The sequence below is a fragment of the Protopterus annectens genome, chromosome 11.part0, assembly GCF_019279795.1.
Source record: "Protopterus annectens isolate FY-2018-M chromosome 11.part0, PAN1.0, whole genome shotgun sequence".
Lineage (NCBI taxonomy): Eukaryota > Metazoa > Chordata > Ceratodontiformes > Protopteridae > Protopterus > Protopterus annectens.
In genome coordinates this window covers 281,938,887-281,958,896 of record NC_056745.1, presented here as the reverse complement: position 1 = coordinate 281,958,896, position 20,010 = coordinate 281,938,887, and the positions used below count along the sequence as shown (strand labels likewise).

Below are 20,010 nucleotides of genomic sequence, written 5' to 3'. Positions count from 1 at the left end.
AAGGGAAAAACCTAGACATTCTGCGAAAATCTGTACAGTTGAGAGGTATGAACCTCTCAGCCTCTTACTTAGATAAAAAAATCTGGACAAAGCCAAAAATAATGGGGGAACAAGGCCCAAAATAGGTACTGCTCTTACAAACTTCAAAGGTTGATAGAAATAGAGGTTTTGCATTGGCATTAATTTTCTGAAGGGTATGAAGTATGAAACTCAACTGTCTGTCATTATTTTCTGACTTCAGCTTCAATGATCTGCCAGTGATTTGCCAGAAAACAAAAATTTGATGAGAAAAAGACCAAAAATATGAGGCAAAAATCTGGACATTCTGTGAAAATCGTTACAATTGAGAGATATGCTGGACAGAGCCAAATAATAGAGACAGATTTTAAACATTGCTCTTACAAACATAAAATCGATAAGGTTGCCGTTAGGTTTACTTACCTCTCAACCATAGTAGATCAATGTTATGCTGTTAAGCAGAATGTACACTTTTTTTGGGGGGGGGTAAATACTGCCAACTGTCTTTTGATTGTACTTTGGGGCTTTTCTCCCCAGGTCTGGCATCCTCGTTAAACAAATGTCAAATAAATAAATTAATAAATATCTACTTTATTATGCTAGATGGCCGGCCCGTGGAAAATTGTCTTACATTGATACTGGTCCTTGATGCAAAAAAGGTTGGAGACATTGGTGTAGATGATCCTTAGATCTTCAGATGAAGGAGTTCCTGGTCTGTTACACCTATGTTAAACCTGTGTATTCCTCCTCCCTGAGTTGTTGGAGGTTCCCAGTTTGTCTGGAAATATCTAACATTTGTTTCTTCTGTTATCAAACACCATACCTCTGGAAACTTCCTCCTCATTGAGCTAGGAAGCCTTCCACAAGAGGTCCCTGATCTTTGTATCCATCTTATTCACACCCATCCACCTTTTACCATCTGAAGCAAATAAAACCTCAGTTTAATGTTTCATCCGAAGAACAGCATCCCAAGAGTATGCCACCCCCAAACCCAGTCAGATGAATTGCAATGTCTGTATTGCAACATGAATCCAGTTAACCAGTGTGGGAATAGAACTCACAGCCATTTGATCTTCCAGGCATCCAAGACAAACATGCTACCTGCTGAGCCACTGACAGTGCCAGTGCAAAATAAGTGATCGTAACCCATTATGTAGGTGCGGGAAGCTTCTTACTGGGTAATATTCCCAGATTATTTTTAAATGTGTGATTCTTCAGCTCTTTGGAAGGACCTTAATAAATAGTCTAAAAGAATGTATCTTGATATACGAGATCTTTGGCACATTTTGGTTTCCACTGGCACTGTAACAGACATAATGTTTCTGGCTTCTACTATTGCTGAATAATTCAGCAGAGGTTCACAGTTCACATTTTTAGACTTTTTTTTTTTTTGACCACTTCTTTCAGAAAATTGTGTAGGTGTGGATTGTACAAGGGGCATCACATGCCATGAGTGGCAGTTTATATTTATCTTTGACTTAGCTACTTTTGAGATATCATGGTATGTTGCCTGTTGTAGACAGTTTTGTCTTGTTAATTCACATTATAAATAAATACACTACATGATGGAAATGATTTTGCAAGAGTTATAATGAAAGAGAAATGTGAAAAATAGAATAATAATAAATTTAAAGCACCTAGAAAATTCTAAGTCAGTTTTACTACTCTTCCACTCTTGCTTAAATCAGACCTATGAATTAGTTACAGAGACCTTTATTTAAAACTATGACACATCCATGTTCTAAGGCACTCAGTTCTATACAAGTCTGACCCAGAACTACTTGGAAAAGCATTTGGGTAATAAAACAAATCTGCCACAATATTATTTTTAAATATATGTTAAAAGTGAAAACAAAAAGAAAGGTCAGGTATCACTGTACTCTGTCATAAATTAAGATCGTGAAGAACTCTGCCACGCAAGGAGATGTGTTGACCTTGAAATAACTAAGACAAAACAAGGAATGAATACTTTCTGCCTAAAATATCTGTCATGCTTCTTTTTTGTCACTGCATTTTATTTCCCTCTACAAGCCTGTGCAGTGAAGCAATCGTGTCCTGTCATTGGTCCAGGGTTTCTGAGTGGAATTACGGACAGTTGCAGATGTGCTCATGAGACATGCTGTAAGTAGGGCTGTAAAGATTCCATGCAAAAGCCATGAGGAATGTTGGAAGAGATGACAGATGGGAGAGGGCTTTCTATAAGTGTCCATTTCTGAGTGTTTGTAGTGAAGTAGAGGAGGTGCCAGTTGTTTGATATTTCAGTACTGTATATAAAGGCATGGAATTCTTCACCTCTCATCTTCTACTTTCCTACAGCTATTAGCTGCTCTTGGGACTGATCTCTCCTTTCACTGTTAACTGAAGGACTCTAACTTTCTGGAAATACGTATAAAATTATACCATGCCAGAACCCACCACCAAAACTGGTAAGCACAGCACAAATATTAAAATAAAAATTCTGTGGTCTGCAATCCACAAGAAGTGGTAAGATGGCAGGGTAAAACTGTTTCTCTTCTGTAAGCATATTGATATCTATGACAGTGGGCAGATGAAATTCTACTTTTGAGCAGAGGAATACTTTAGAAATATGCACTGTGCATAAAATATGATGTGTTGGAAATGGGGAACCCCCATTTTCAAAGTATATGTTGGAAATGGGAAATGGGGATGTGCTGTGAAAGGAAAGCACACCTGATAAGGAAATATACATATTTTTATGCATGGTATGTTACATACATTCAATTTATAGCCATATGCATCGTCTTATAAGGAAGCAGCATATTGAAACAAAGGCAAAGTAAAATCAAGCTTTAGGTTAGAAAGCTTTCATTATGAGGGGATGATGCATGTTTGTGTATGCCTTAGATAAAATTTAACCTGCATACAATGCATTGACTTGCATACAACACTGATCTTTCTACATATACTTACAGGTAAAGTGATAGTGATGGAACCCTACAGATCACACTATCACTAGATAAATTAATATTTTTTGCAGGTTTGCAAGCTATGTACACTTTCACAGAATTACTTTTTTTACTTTATTACCTTAGCAGCTCACAATTCCTTTGTATGACTTTATGTTTATAAAACTACTACAGGTATTACAATATATGCATACATACATACAAATAAATAAATAAAATAAATAAATTATAACACAATCACAAAGATGGACTATCAAACACAAAGTCATATGTTCAAAGTTCCACTATCGCCAATGACTTAGTGTAAGCACATGAATTAGTCAGCTGGTTTGCTATTGTAACCCTAGTTATAAAGTTGAATTACTGGTGTTTATTAAGACATTGTATATTTTCCCACAAGCATTCTACATTTATCAAACTGATGGAAAATATTTTCTCTACGAAGAAGGTTGCAGGGGAACCCAATATTAAACTTTGATTCAGGAATTAGAAAGGGAAGATTAGTCAGTAGGTGGGCATGTAAACACAGATGCATGCATTATATACAGCAGGAAATTTGAAATGCATTATAGGAGTATGTTCTGAGTGAGAGGCAATCCTTAAAGATTTATGTTTTATCTTCATCCCTAAAAAAATGTGAGTTCTACAATGTATGTTCCCAGAACGTGGCTTGATTCTGTTTGCAGCATTTTCCTAGTGGGTAGATTGCATCTGTATAACGTTTCTCACCGATATTTCTTTTTTGCACTTGCTTTGCCTTTTTACAGCTGAAAACAAGGATAATGCTCACAGGAACTAAGCTAAACTACAAATCTGCTTTGTAGACACCGCAACATTTACTGATAGAGTGGAGTGTTGAAGAATGACCCCTCCCCCAATACAGAATGCATTGTGTTTCTTGTGCATTAATGTTATTAAGGCCACAACAGTGTCAGTAAAACAGTTTAAGAAATAAGTTGTTGCTGAAAGTACTGAAAAATATTTGCATGAAAAATCATCATATTTATTTTATGTTTCTTAAGTTTCAAAAGGTAATACGTGCCATTTCCTTATGTTTAGCAATCCCAACACTATCACCATTTTGAAGGTTCACAAAGGTTAACCATGGTTTTGCACAACTTTTATATTGTCACAGCCCCTTGCAAGCAGGGGAATGTTTATGAACACATTTCGATCGACTAGAATCAAAAGTAAAAAAAACTAAATTCAGTTAAAACGTTACAAAGGTCATACTTTTGCTGTCGCTATATAATTTTGACTTTAAGTTTTATGTTCCTATTTTTTTTTTATCCAACATCTGCCTAGTTGTTGAATGTGCTGGAGTTATTCCAATAGTTTGTCATAATTAGTTTCAGAAACAATATAAAATGTAACAGTTTTCCTTGTCTACATTTAAGAATAGGACAACACTAAACTTGTATTTTCTTCCATTTCAAGAGGCATGCTTTTTAAATGTGATGATATGTTGAATGCAGTGTGAGTAAAAAGCAAATTAAAAAGGTATCAAGAAGGTGGTCTGTCAAACTGATTTACAGACCCTTGTTATCTTAGGACCTTAGCAATGATAATAGTTATTAGTAAATGGTAACACGATTTAGATTTGTAACAGCAGTCAAGTAAAGCAGCAGCAATTTTCAAAAGTTGTTTAGCTGAAGTTCACCCAGACTTTTAGTTTATTTAGTTGAAAGGTGCAATCCTTCCCTCTTTCATCTGCCTTCAGTTATGAAATGGATGCATGCTGTTAGAGAGGCACAGGCTGTTGTAAGGAAGGCGGAGCATCCAATGAAAACATCCCACCCCATCTCTCTCTCTCTCTCTCTCTCACTCACACTCTCTCTCTGTCTCTCTGTCTCTCTGTCTCTCTCTCTCTCTCTCTCTCTCTCTCTTTGGAGAGGTGGCGTTATGGTATCTTGCTGCTGTTACACTGTTTGGATGACATTACATAGTCCTGCCTGCCCGTTGCTTGGAGGGAGTGTCTGTGTAAAGTATAATACACACACATATCAAAACTGTAGAGCAAGGAGGGCAATTCTCAACTGAACCAAGAGTTAAACTCCCAAAAGTCCCTTTTGCAGCAGGGAAAGAACAATCATGATTCTCTTAGAAAAGACAGATACAGATGGCAGCAAAGAATATAAAACAGTTAAACAATGAGACTACTGAAAACTGGATTTGAAAAAATGACTGTTTATCAGGCTATTACTAGAGACAAACTATTAACTTATGAAGTGTCTCTGGTCATCTAGACATTAAGGTTTTAGATTTAGTCACAGGCATACTTCCAACATTTTCAGAACCTGCGTTTTCTCAGACCCTGTATACTCAAGAACTAGAAAGTACTTATAACTGAAAGCCCACCTCTCTCTCTCTTTGTGTGTGTGTGTGTGTGTGTGTGTGTGTGTGTGTGTGTGTGTGTGTGTGTGTGTGTGTGTATTCCATGCTGCTGTATCTTGTGGGTAAAGCAGGCACACTGTGGAGACAAACTGCAGTGATGAGATGTCTCAGTGCTAGAAACACATCAGAATCATTACTTAACCAAAGTGCTCTGATATGATTTAAGTCTTTGGCCATCAGTATTTATATGAACATGGTTTTGTTTCAGCCAGGTCATGCCAAACAGGGCATGCTTATTTTATCAGCCATGCAAAAAAGTTGTTTGGAATAAGGCAGAGGTATTTCATATGTGTGTCTTTCTGGGGAGGTGGCAATACATTTTAAGAAGTGTGTGGAAACTGAGAGTTGAGTAAACGGATGGAATTCATTTCATAAAAAAATTGACTTTATGGGGCGGGCATCCTAGCCTCACCAGCAGCAGCAGCACTACACAACAGATAGCCAGGATTGTGAGCCCCCCTTCTTGTTTTAATTTTGACTTTAAAAAATACACAAGGGTATGTAATAAGGTAAGCACACAAGATATTAGACAAGGATTAGCTGTGACTTAGACATATGGAAACATACGCGAAAAATACAGAAACTGAAATCAAAAACAAAGTTGTAAAGTGGTCATCTTTTCATACAGAGAAGCATCATCAATGCATTCAAAGAGAGACGGAGAAGAAAGAGTGTCAGTCACAAAACAGGAAAGGGGTCTGAAATAGTGGCAGAGATGTGATGAAGGCAGAGTAGGGGTACTGTAAGGGAGTATTTATTTTCTGAAGAGGTAGAAAGGCTGTGCAAAAAGACAGCTAGAGTAGATGCCAGGATTTTGGAATGCACAAGGAGATACAAACAAACTAGAAAAGTAGATATAATATAAATTATGTTGGAGAGACATTCTCTGATGTATGCAGGTTACTTCATGTTATGATTTAGAGTGAATACAAATATACATGGAATCACATATCTAAGGGCAGGGCAACCCAAGCTGCTGCTCTTAACTTTCTATTATTTACCATTGTCATTTAGGCCCACATTATGGCCGAAGAGTGACCGCATTTACCAGGCTAAAAAAAGTAAATGAAAATAAATATTCTCTGGGCATCTAAACAAAGAGATGAGATATGGAACATTGTAAAATTTAAGTTTTAAAGGGAATGTGCAAAATGGGAAAAGGGTTGAGGATGGATGGATGGATAGATACAAGTTGGCATTCTTTAGGTCAGAAAAGAAACTGAACAAATGCAAGAGAACGTGTGATAAAATCAGAGTAGGGATAGTGCAGGGAAGTATTGATTTTTTGAATATGTGATAGATTCTTAAAACAACCTTTGTATAAAACTGGTGAACCAAAGCTGATAAAAAATATAAAACATCAATGGATAGGGCATACACATACAAAGAAATGTTAGACAGGAAAGAAAGAACATGAAAGTAATAATAAAGAATATCTGTAATACAAATTAATGGTAGAAGAAAATGAAAAAGACCTGAAAAGAAAAACAATACAATACTTATCTTCCAAAAACATATGTGTACTTGGATAAAACAAGCTACACAAACTATGTCTGCCTAACAGTGTGGCTCGGTAAAACTCGCATGTATGACCAATTAATTGCAATGCCTAGAAGATACCTAAGTTAATATTCCTGCCAAAAACATTTCTAGATTTCATAGGTTGGTACTAGGCTATCGGCCCTAGGGCCTATATTAGCCTAGCCATAACAATTCCATGGCTATTTCTTCCCACACTATTTACTTTCTACCACCACTAACCAAATTCAAATGGAGCAAGTCCTGTACTAGAATGCTAAAAAAAAAACCCACAGACACACACACACACACACACACACACACACACACACACACACACACACACACACACACACACACACACACACACACACACACAAAAGTTTACGTGACTAACACGCCAAGTTTAGCAAAAAAGTCAACACTTTGCCTCCAGAACCTGTCTGCCCCAAGAGACAATTCATCTATTGGGTTTACAAGCATATTCACCATAAGTCCCAAACTAGACCAAAGTTTTCTTATCAGCCTCGAATATCAAAGGTCTAATCATAGAAACTGTACTCTTCACTTTTATATTTCTAGATTTTACAATTTCTTACCAGCCTCAAAGGTGGTATTAATTGTTTCATTGAAGACTGATAGACATTTAGATTTTGATGTAACTGGGAAATCACCATCAAATTAATCTGAGGGACTCTTGGAATATATAAAGACGTATTTTCCAGTTTCCTGGTTTTGCATCTTCAATTAAAAAGCAATTTCAGTTACTGTTTGTAAAGCTAAAGTACAGCATGCACATCTATAACTAATTATTATTTTTATTCTGATACTGCTATTGTATAGCATTTGTGTTCCCTTTAAATTCAATAATCAAATTCAAAATAAGTAAACATTGGTAACAGTCTGAATTATACTTTTCCACTGACAGAAAGCTGAGAGTTCCAAGGTTTCATAACATATATTGAGTCCAGTAATGTCTAACTTACTACAATAGCCACACATTTTAATGTTTCTAATGTCATTGATCTAACTAATGCATCACATGTGAACGACACTATTACGGTTGGTCACAAGTATGACCTTTACTCAGCAGAAAGCCCTGGGTAAATGAGATCTAATCTAGGCAGATGCCTGTACCTCCCAGCAGAAGCTATCCCAGACAAATGAATGGACTTTGAAGGAAGTACTAATAAAGCCACTTGGGGAATAACAGCTGGTAGTAAATTCTGCAATCAGGAAAGTCAGGTGTCCCCAGCCTAGAATAATTTGACATGCCCCACTGCAGATGACATGTAACAAAATAAAAAGAGTACTGCCAGTATCCTAATAAAATGGCAGCAACTTCTTGAAATCCAGAAAAAGCAACATAATGTTTAGTCACAATATTACACCCTCACTGTCTACCATTCTATGTTTCATTTTTTTTCATCTCACCGTCAAGCCAGTCACACACACTTCTGGAAACCTTACTTGGGACCACTCTCGACAAGACAGATGCATTAAAGTTCATTCTTATAGACATAAGGTGGCAGGGCAAGGTACATGAGTGAGGCTATGGAAATCATTATTGTTGAAGATTAAGTAAAATCAGTTTTGAAAAGTCACCCACAAAATTTTAAAACCTGTTTGAGAGTTTAAAAGATGTGCTGTAAAGTCATCCTCAGAACTATAATTAGAGCAAATTCCATTTATGTCATTAGGAAATCTGAGATGACATTGTCATGTCCATGATATCTGAAACTTTGCAGGTGCAAAAAAGTCAGCCTTGCAGATAGTCTCAGGAGCTGGCATGAAGATCTGACATCACCGTCAGAAGTGTGAAGTCACTTAGAACCATGTGACCGAGAGAAGAGCAGTGAGTGGTGGGATGAAAAGGATGATAATCTGTAAATTACTTGTGCAGTTATCCCGCTGGCTCAGGAGCTCACTGACAATAACAGCTGCATCACATCACATGTTCTCAGGTGAATGTAATGAAGGAACTGAAGCGATAACAGCAGACAGTACATTTAGCTCACATGCTGGAACCCCCCAAAAGTTTACAAACTCTGAAGACTGCTAAGGTATTTGTGCTTTATAACTTTTTTTTGTCTCTCACCTCCTGTAGCTTTCTCTCTGTGTGAGCTTCTTTAGCTGTTATTGATAAGCAATAGGTTATGTGTCCCCCACTGATAAGAAAAAGCAATTAACCATTTTTGTTTCTAGCCTTGGCAGCACTTACAGTAGTTGTTTTAGATTACATAATGAAAATAAAGCAGGCTGCATTGTACTAATTTTGTAAATGTCATGATAAAAAAGCTAAGTATATCACCGAAATGTATAGCTGGTCTATCCTGAAAGCTCTTGCTCCTTTACTCACTTTTGCAAAACCATAAACATATAAAGAACAGTATACTGATTGACTGAATGTGTGATTAATTTTAATGCCTTACAGATTACATTTGTGCGTAATTGATTGCCAAACAATGGACAAGTTGGTTCCCTTTGTATAGGGGAGTGGATTAAATATTATCCTTTCCTGTAGTAGATCTGTAGTGATGAGGTTAGTTATAAATTTCTAGATGGTTTCATGATCTCCTCTCCCTTCTACCAAGTATACAAAGACAACTTTAAGTCAAAGCGCAATGTTAAGCAAACTCACATACTTTGGAATACATCTGCTATAGTTTCTCCTTTCCAATAATTTATTTATTTGTTTAAGTAATGTCACTTTTTCACTTGGCAAAGACTGGAGAACTGGTGCTGATTCCCTGGTGGAACCTAGGAACATAAGTGACGTGTCTTATTTAGATTTGTACAGCAGGCTATCAGAGTTAGTGGGATTCAAGACTGCTGTTGGCTAATTAACTAATCAAAGCTTTGCACTCCACCATCTTGGGTATACTTTCTTCCTACATATTTCCATTACATCTGGTCGCAAGTATCCTTATTGATTTTTCAGCCACAACTCTCATCATAAGTCCTGTCATTTTGTTTGAGACCCAGCTGTTATTTATTCTTTGCAACCATTCATGATCCATGTATGTTAACACTGATAACATTAAATTAAGTTCTACCAGGTCATATTAAAAAAATGTTTTTACAGCTTTCAAACAAGACAGCAAAGACCTAATAGCTGTGTATCTATATTTTTGCAGAATCTAAAACAGAAGTCAAAGAGAACTTTTTTTTTTTATTTAAACCCCCTGCCACCGCATGGAATAGGCAGTGATTAAAGGATTGCTGGGTGGTATTTGTCAGAACCTCAATATAGAACACAATTGTTCTAAGTTTACTTTGAAATGCTTCCCATATTCAGCATGAGTTCATAGCTGTTCTGATTCCCAGAATGTGCTCATTTGACATCCATTTTTAGAGCTGTAAATGAGATGCTCCTCTGTCATCTTTGTTTCTTCCATAATGGAACTACCCCAGGTCTGAGATTAAGTTACAGCAGTGTGCAGCTCAAGGTCTCTCTCTCTCTCTCTATCTCTCTCTCCTTCTCTCTATCTTGCTCCTGATACTGCCCTCACTAACTTATCTCCTTTTCTCTTTCTCTTTTTCTTTCTCTCTCTCTCTCACACACACACACACACATACACACACACACACACACGCACACACGCACACACGCACACACACACACACAAAGAAACCATAGAGGGGAAAATAGAGCAAGAACATACTAAGTTTTATAATTAAGTACTGAAAACAATATACAACTCTGCTAATTTTTTAATTAGCATTTTTTTGCTGATGTAACAGCTATCCAGAGATCTAACCTACATGTATTATATTTATTTAGTCCATGTGAAATTAAATTTTGTTGGCATGTACTTACAAAGGGGAGGAGGTAATTAAGTATTGACTTGAATCTGAGCCCCTCTGTCTGTCTTTTATGAACTAGTGGTTCAAAAGATAGTTAGGCTTGTCAAGTCCCAGGTGGTCTCAATGTATTTCTAATGTCTGATTACATGAGTTCTACATGATTGTTAAGACTAGTGTTTTGAACTGGAATGTCTTTATAGACAGAGCATAAAACTGAGGACATTAAATAATTATAAATGTAAATATAGCATAATAATTACAGCTCTAATTGTAACTGCCCACAATGCATACATTAATGTGAATATTCTATAAGGAAATTATGAATGCCAGTATTGTTAAGGCAGTAACAAATATTGCCTTTTTCATAATTTGTAAGTCGTTGCTCCTAGTGATTCAATAATTCTAACAATATCATTCAATTGAAGCAATCATGGGAGAGGATGAGAATACAAAAAAAGTGAGGCTGTATTTTTAAAGTAGTGAAGTTAATCTGTTATACTGTCAAGATACTCTGTTCTCAGAAGTGCCTAATAGTGAAAAAGTGCTGTTTACAATGTACTGACTCGTAGAGTGCATAGAAAAGATACAAGCCACTTAAATGCAAGACAAGTTGTACTGCAAGTGGTATGCTGACATGCTTTTTGATATGACATAATAAATAAATGTGATAACAAGCAACATAATATCTGTAGTTAAAACTGATCTTGGCTTCTGATTTACTAAATACAACAATAATATTACTTGCTAAAAAAGTGATATTGTGTTTTAAGAGGCCTGCGTCCACTTACTAGATAATTAGTAAATTTGTTTCTTGGGGAAACAGAAGAAATAAACCTTTTCTCCCTGTAGTCATAAACACTAACCCAGTTACAAAACTATAACTAATATACACCATCAAAGCTGCATTCATTTGGACTTCTGATGGAAGCTTGCAGTAGTTATCGGAGGAATAAGGTGAAGCAGAAAGAGACAAAACAAGATTAATATCTTTATAGTAATGGGCATTGGGTATCACAGACATGTTGTTGACAGTTACCATAAAAAGTATTTTAAAATGAGAAAGAAGATGCATATTCATAATGACCCAAATTATAGTTAATTTATTATAAAGAAAATCCAACGGAGCAAATATATTTGAAAAATCCTATGTAGTCTATAAATTAAAAAGAAGTAATACACAACTTATAGTGTACAACAATATAAGCAAATACTAAAGTTCTACAGACAACTAAGTAGAAGAGAAGACCTCAGAAGTAGTAAAATCTTGTCAACAAGAGGGGGAGAAGTCAAGAAAAGAATGGAAGGGTCAGAAAGAAAACTTTAAGGGGTGTGGCCAAAGAGCAAAGATAAAAAGGAGGAGTCATGGAAAGTAGGCAGGGACAAAAATATATGAAAAGATAAGTGAAGGGAAGAACAGCAAAGAAAGGAAGGGAAAGTGGCAAAAACAAGAAAAAGAATGGAAGGGGATGTGAGTTGGATGAAGGAAGGATCCAGGAAGGTTGGAAATACAGGAAAAGCATTATGTAAAATATTGATTCACCATAACTGTCTCTGGTAGCTAGCCCATTAACAAAGTTGATGTGATTATTTCATGCGCTGTGAGGGACTATAGCAGTCCAGGATATTGCTCATAAAATGACAATTGGAAAGTAAAGCTGTCATGCTAAGGATGTGCTGGAATTCTAGGCATTTGACTGAGTTTAATGATACTTCACACTGATGGACTGTAGAGGAGGGAGCATCAGAAAATGGGCTGTTTTTTTGTAATTCTGTACCAGATTGTGACCAGCAGCAGTAACATACAGATTCGTGAAAACTGTGTGATAGTTATAACAGAGCAAGTGCCAAGAACATAATATTTATGTATAAAGAAGCAGGTTGTTAGGCACTGCTGATTTTATAGGGTTTGAAGACAGCATACTCCATATACCTTTATCCACTTTAAAATTAAATGACAGAAGATAGAGAAGACAAGTCCAGTAACATAATTCCTATATAGATTACATTCAACAGCATTATTTCATTTATTTAACAAATAATACATAAATAAAATAAATATTTCCTATATACAATACATTTAAGAGCATTGCTTAATTTATTTAACAAACAATAAATAAATAAAATAAAAATGTCATATATAGATTGCATTTGACAGCATTACTTAATTTATTTAACAAATAACAAACAAAAGAAATATGTCCTATATAGATTGCATTTGACAGCATTACTTAATTTCTCAGAAGGATATAGAAATAACATGTATTCTGTTCATTACACAACTGATTGTATTACAGATAATTCAAGCACCACTTAATAATTATGATGACCCAGGTGAAATGAACTAGTACTTTTCTGGGTTACATAAAAGCTGTTTACTGTCATGCTTTGTATTTTCTAAAGTTTATATATGTTTAATTTGGACCTTATTTGAAGGTGTTACATGCCATAGTTTGTCAATTTGTCATAAAAAAATTGTGTACAGTTAATAGTTCAATATCACTGACTAGACTACACCCCTCCATGTTCCTGAAATTAGCATAATGTGGGTCATTTAAATAATGATAATTTCTGTTTTTTTATTGTTGCTGTTCAGTATTTTCCATAGAGTTTGTACATTATCTGATTTTTACCACATTATTACTTATAGAGGATGTATGGGTTAGTAAGTGTACATTTGCAGATTCTGGGATGCCATGAAGTGTTTATTTTCTGAAATTCCTGACTGCATTATTATTATTTCTCTGCAGTAAAGCTCATAAAGATGACAAAGAAATTATCCCACCGAGTGTATTCATGTACCACATGCGAAACAGCTACGTGTATGTAAAACAAATGCTTAGTTTGATAAAATATACTCAGCCTGATATCCTAGTATTATGGAAAATATATTCCAGGAAAAGCTGATATTCTTCTTGGAATAAAAGAGCTACAATACTGCAGATGATATGAGATCACAAAATATAATCTGGCAAGGCAGCTTTATGATGATGAGTCCAGGGCACACTGTAGTACACAAATTGCCACCATGGTCTCTGTCCCTAAGCTAAAGTGATTTATTTTAAGGGAATTACAACTACTAATCCGGGCAGATAACCAGCTGAGGTACTGAAGAATAAAAATAATAGTTATATTTATGGGGGAGTTCAGACGCGAGACCTAACAGATAAAGTAATTCAGAGATTTGTGTTGGATTTAGCCTTTTTAGTTTTTTTTTTGTTTGCAGTATAGAATAATATACCAAGGGTAAGATAATGCATCTTCAGTGAAAGCTACAGAAAATATCAAGAAGAATGTTGCCACTCCACGAAGAAACGAAGTTCACCAAAAAGGTTTTTAATACAGCAACAAGAACAAAAACCAAAAAACAGCTCCAAAACCTTTTTGGTGAACTTCGTTTCTTCGTGGAGTGGCAATTAGTAGAGTTCTGGTTATCTGGTTTGTGTATCAAGAAGAATGTTACTGGGTAATTGGTAAGATCACGCTATGTTAGAAGCCCACTATCCTAAAAGAGGAAATACTGAATACACACAATATTTTCCCCCAATCGTCAATTGCCATTAAGTCACGAGGTCAGTGATCCCCAATGAGCAAACTCATCAATCCTCATAGCTAAGCCACTGAGATGGTGTTGGTGTTTTCCCCTTATGAGAAGAGGAACCACAGTGTGTGTGTGTGTGTGTGTGTGTGTGTGTGTGTGTGTGTGTGTGTGTGTGTGTGTGTGTGTGTGTGTGTGTGTGTGTGTGTGTGTGTGTGTGTGTGTGTGTGTGTGTGTGTGTGTGTGTGTGTGTGTGTATGTATATATATATATATATATATATATATATATATATATATATATGTGTGTGTATGTATATATATATATATATATATATATATATATATATATATATATATATATATATATGTATATATATATATATATATATATACACACACACACACACACACACACACACACACACACACACACACACATATATATATATATATATATATAAACAGAGAGAGAGAGAGAGAGAGGGATACATATATATATATAAGATGATTGAGACTGACAGCTAGGCATTTGATAAAATTGTCCATCATGTCTGTAAGTGATGGAGAGATTTTTTGATATGCAGCTTAATAATGAACTCTTAAAGTGGAATGCATTGAAACACATTACATATGTTCTTACACACTTGCTGACAGTGCAGAGTAAACTTTGGCAATCCCTGATCTCTTTCTTTACTGTTAACAAAGTAAATGGTAAACACACTAGGATGAACTGCTATTTTTCAGAGGCGATATAAGACTACCACATGGTTAAATTATTTGCTTAGAGTTGGTTGGCGCCATAGTGCAGAAGGATATCTGACTATGGCTCACCTGATCCTGGTTTGGGTAGCAACAGTCAGTCAAGGAATACAGAAGTGAAGAAGAATAACCTGTTTGTGTCTCCAGGAGGGAGGGGCATGTCACTTGGCGCTATTCTCATTAATAAATTCAATTAATCTTTGTTGAAGGTCTGTGAATTAGTGGAGGCTGTCCACTTAATGGAAGGCTGTATGAAGGGCTATATCACTTATTTCTAGTAAATGATTCCACAGTGCTGCAACCATTGGACGTTATTCCCCCCAAGAGCTCACATGGCATTCAGATAGAATGCCAGGGCATAAACAAAAAAAATCCACTGATGACTGCCTGGATGAGTGCTACGTCATGATTTCACTTGTCCATTAGGGAATGAAGATTCACGGTGTTCAAACAGATGGGAAACAATTGTGAGTGGGAAAAAGTGACTTGCTTAGGGTCAAACAGTAGACACATGAAGAATCCCTTGACTGTTGGATGGATTATTAATAATTTCAGTTATACATTTCTAAACTGTGTAAATGAAGTGGACTTTCTCAGGCCCATTTCACCAATAAAGTAGGCCACAAGATTAAGTGCAGTTTATATAGCTATTCCTTTTCTTTTGAGTAGCTAATCCACCACCATATTTTTGGGAGGTGGAAAGAAACTGGTGTACTCAGAGAGAATCCATGCTGACAGAGGGAGAATATGCAAACTCCACACAGACTGGTCTTACTCTGTGAGACAGGGCACTTGAGCATGGAGCCATTCTGCTATTCATTCATGCAAAATTCATTCAATATTTTTCCAGTTTTACACTGACTGACTGACAGGCAACTGAAACAACCTGCTAAATAATGTGCGGGCCACTAACAAAGCTTAAAGTGAGATGTATAAGACAGCATATAAGCAAACAGCTATTAAAACATACCTGTAATTAAGAGTTGAGGGTTAAGAGTAACCAGAATATTTATGCACTCATTAAATATAGAATCTTTGTTTCACTTATTACCAATATTAAGCCAAACAAATACAGAGTGAGCTTTAAATGCAAAAATATACATTAGCTTTGCGTAAGCATATAGTCATAAAAAATTTTAAGTCTCACTTTTATGGTCACAAACTTACATACATACATGCAAATATTTCAATCACAGGCAATAATACCCTTCTAGCCTGCAAATATATCAACACAATTGTTCCTGCAATAAGTGCCCAGGATTTTCTTAAAAATATCTACACTAGTGTTTGCATTAATGTAATTTGGTAGTCTATTCCATGCATCAGCTGCTCTCTCAGAGAACCAATTAGTACACTTCTCATTCCTATAGAATCGTCTACATAGATTGTCTGATGATTCTCTACTTTTTGATAACCCCAAACATTCCCAGAGGTAGTTGCCTCTAAATGCCCTTTATACCTAAATAAGGTCTCATCTTTAATATATGTGAGACACTGCACAAGTTCAGATATTCAAGTCTTTCATAATAACTTATATTTTCACATCCATGAACGCCCTTGGTATATTTCTTTTAGTACTCTTTCCAGTTTACTCATGCTTGTTTTCTTATAAGATTTCCATATTGTTATTCAATACTCAAGTTTGGGTCTCATGTAACTAACAAACAATGACTTCATCATTTCTGATTTACTAGACATTATAAATCTTTTTATACAACCTATAATTCTATAACTATCATTAATGAATTGGTTGATATGATTAGAAAAACCCAAAGCTGGATCTACTCATATACCTATGTCCTTAAATGAATCTATAGTTTCAGTCACTGTGTGCTGTATTAAATATTCACCTTCCAATCTATATCTCCCAATTCTCATGCTTAGTTTTTGATGTATTCATCAGCATATTATTCCAAAATCATTAAATTTAGTCAAGTTCTTTTGCAGACATACCCTATGCCTAACACGTGTAATCAGTTCACCCAGTTTCAAGTCATCTACATACAGACTGTAGAACACCTCAGACGAAAAAGAGAGAAGGGAAAAGATACAATCTAAACAAGTAAAGGTCTAGGTCAGAGCCCTGTGGGATACCCTGACTGTAACTAAGAATTTCACCTGTCCAATTGCAGCATGATACATGTCCTATTTGTTAGTCATGCAGCTATCCATCTTATCAAGAGCACATCAATACCTACTTGTTCTAATTTATTGATCAATGTTTTGTTATGACCTTGTCGTATGCTGAAGGCTTCACCCCCCGCACACCCCCTAACTATATATACCAACTCCAGGGTCACACGACATTGGGGAGGGGGACAAATCCCAGTTTTATGCCTTGAATACTGGTTTTTGATCAAATGAAATTTCAATCAATTTGATCAAATGGGTTTAGGTCAAATGGTCTTTCTATCAAATGAAGTAGACCCATATATATATATATATATATATATATATATATATATATATATATATATACACACACACACACACACACACACACACACACACACACACACACACACACACACACATTGTTCTTGATTTTGCCTCACAATATGCTTAATTTGTTTGCCCAGATTGTTTATTTCAGATATCAAAGTTGTAGTTTGACCTATTTTCCATTTCTTATAGTTTTTCTCTCTCACGTTAATCAAGAGTCTCGTTCTTATGGAAGTCCCCCTGATGTTGTGTGCCTAGATTCTGATATTAAACTTTTTTTTTTATTTTTTACATTAAAACAATTTCTCTTTCAACACATTGCACATTCCTTCTGCAGATTTTCCATTGAACACATCACTCCAATTAGTTTTACATAGTATCTGTTTTGTTTCCATATAATCTGTTTCTAATCTTCTGTACATTGGTTTAGATTTCAGTTTGGCAGCATTATCTAGCAACAAAATAGCCTTTATAACCCCATGATCACTGCACATCAGTGGTAAAAGTTGACATGAAGTAATAGTAATCCACAAAAGAGTTGTATAGGAAGTAAAACTGCCACAATCTCAGTCCAAAAACGTTACCGTGAATGAATATGAATGAGTTCAAGTCCAGCACTGAATTTAAATAAATAAATAAATAAATAAATAAATAAATATAAATTCAGTGCTGGACTTGAACTCATTCATATTCATTCACGGTAACGTTTTTGGACTGAGATTGTGGCAGTTTTACTTCCTATACAACTCTTTTGTGGATTATTGGTTTTTCAGAGTTGTATCACTCCTTTTTTGGATTATATGAAGTAATAGTAATTTCTTTAGGAACACAAACAATGTCTGGTATGTTCTGTTCCCTGGTAGGTTTTTTACAAGTGAAGTAAGTGTTGTTCCTTAACCTACATTGTGAATAATTTCCTTACACACACATACACACACACACACACACACACACACACACACAAACACACAGTGACTCAAACTATAGAACATACTGATGTTGCTGCATCAGTGTTATACCAATCTGGTTCTAAGTCCCCATCCCCTATTATTCTTCCCTCCTGTGTTTCCTGCAAGAAATGTATGAATTCCTCTAGTTCATCAGCACTTGACATAGTGGTCTATATACTCCAACAATTATTATGTGTTCCAGGGTTGTCTTTACTGTCACAGTTACACAGTCTATAGTATTGGCATTATCACACAGTTCTCATAACTATCTTTAATCCTTATCATAACATCTCTACCTGATTTTTTCTTAGACTGTTTTTTGCAGTAAATGCATTTATACCTTGACAGACAGAACCGGTTTCCAGTCTTTGCTCTTTAACCATGTTTTGTAAACAATAATAACAACAAACTTGTGGAAACCTAACATTAACAACTATCGGTTATGTATCAAGGGTACTATCTGTGAACTGTTAAATGTTCAACCTGGGAAAAATACTGACTTGTGTTTCCAAATATTAAAAAATATCTGCTGCAAAAATTATCTTCCCTGATCTTTACAAGTGTATGCCATCCTGTCTGAACTCATGTGTGCCCAGAATTAGGCTTGGATGTTCTATACGTTTTCATTTTTTAAAAAGGGACATTTTTTTCATGTTGGTATTTACCCAAAAAACTTTTTCTTTCATGGTGACATGACTCTACTTTCCATATGTGATTCATGAAAAATACAACCTAACACCCCCTTTGTGCAAGCTGTGCTATCTAAGAGGGCTGCAAGTTCCCTAACTGTCAGAGACTCCTTCCGGATGAGATCATTTGTACTGATATGAATAAAAACAGATCTGTACTTCATATACATTAAGGTGTTCTAAGGCCTGCCTCACATCTTCTATTTTTGTTCCTGACAAGCTTAACACTATTCAATGATCATTATCTTCCTGCAAATGTAAGTAGTTCCTCTAATAATTCAATCCCCAATTACAAGAATATATATTTCTGTCCAGATCTGAAGAATCTTCAACTTCTAGTTCAGTAATATCTGCTCTATCAATTGTTACAAGGAATGATCTTTATCACCATTAGTCTTATTAACCCCACTGTTTTCATTGTTTATTACATTTGCAAGCATACAATTCTCATCCAGCTGGCTTTGTACATCCACAGTTTGAACCCTGTTTTCAACATCTGTTTTTTTCCTCTTTTTTCTTACAGTAATGTTCTTCAATCCTTCTGTGTTCAGTTTGATGTCTTCCTATTCACCTGCCCCTTGCCCAGTTTGGTTTCTTCCTATTCACCTGCCCCTTGCCTTTGTTTTCTACCTTCTCTTTGGGAAAAAATGATGGCTTTTCATGTAGGTTGAAGGTTTTCTGATAGAAAAATGTAGAAAAATGTTATAATTCCTGGTAATCTGTGTGTTACATAACAAAGCAGTGTCCTTTTTAGTATGCATTCTCTTTGTTTTATAGACATTTATCAATTTATTTTTCTTCCTTGGTATTTGTTGCAAACTTCTTACTTTATTCCATTTTTATTTCCTTCTATTTGCTGTTAATCCTCAGATTGTTGAATACTTGTACCAGAATTCCAAAGTTGTCAGTGGCATTATCTTGTTTCATAGGGACTAAGTGATCTTTACAGTCAATAGACATATCATTTCC

The 20,010-nt window shown here is 35.6% G+C and overlaps 1 protein-coding gene across 17 annotated transcripts in view; it reads left to right on the top strand.

Annotated features, from left to right (window-relative positions):
• Window positions 1-2,233: 2,233 nt before the first annotated feature.
• Window positions 2,234-20,010, top strand: part of MYBPC1 (myosin binding protein C1) — a 378,023-nt gene continuing 360,246 nt past the window's right edge. For 12 of the 17 annotated variants that reach the window (XM_044087770.1, XM_044087768.1, XM_044087769.1 and 9 more), the window contains exon 1: window positions 2,236-2,444. In XM_044087770.1, the coding sequence (XP_043943705.1) occupies window positions 2,420-2,444 (25 nt within the window). In that variant the 5' untranslated portion in view covers window positions 2,236-2,419. Of the gene's footprint in view, window positions 2,445-20,010 lie in introns of all 17 variants that reach the window. The other 5 variants (XM_044087759.1, XM_044087760.1, XM_044087761.1 and 2 more) reach the window with 2 other exon arrangements.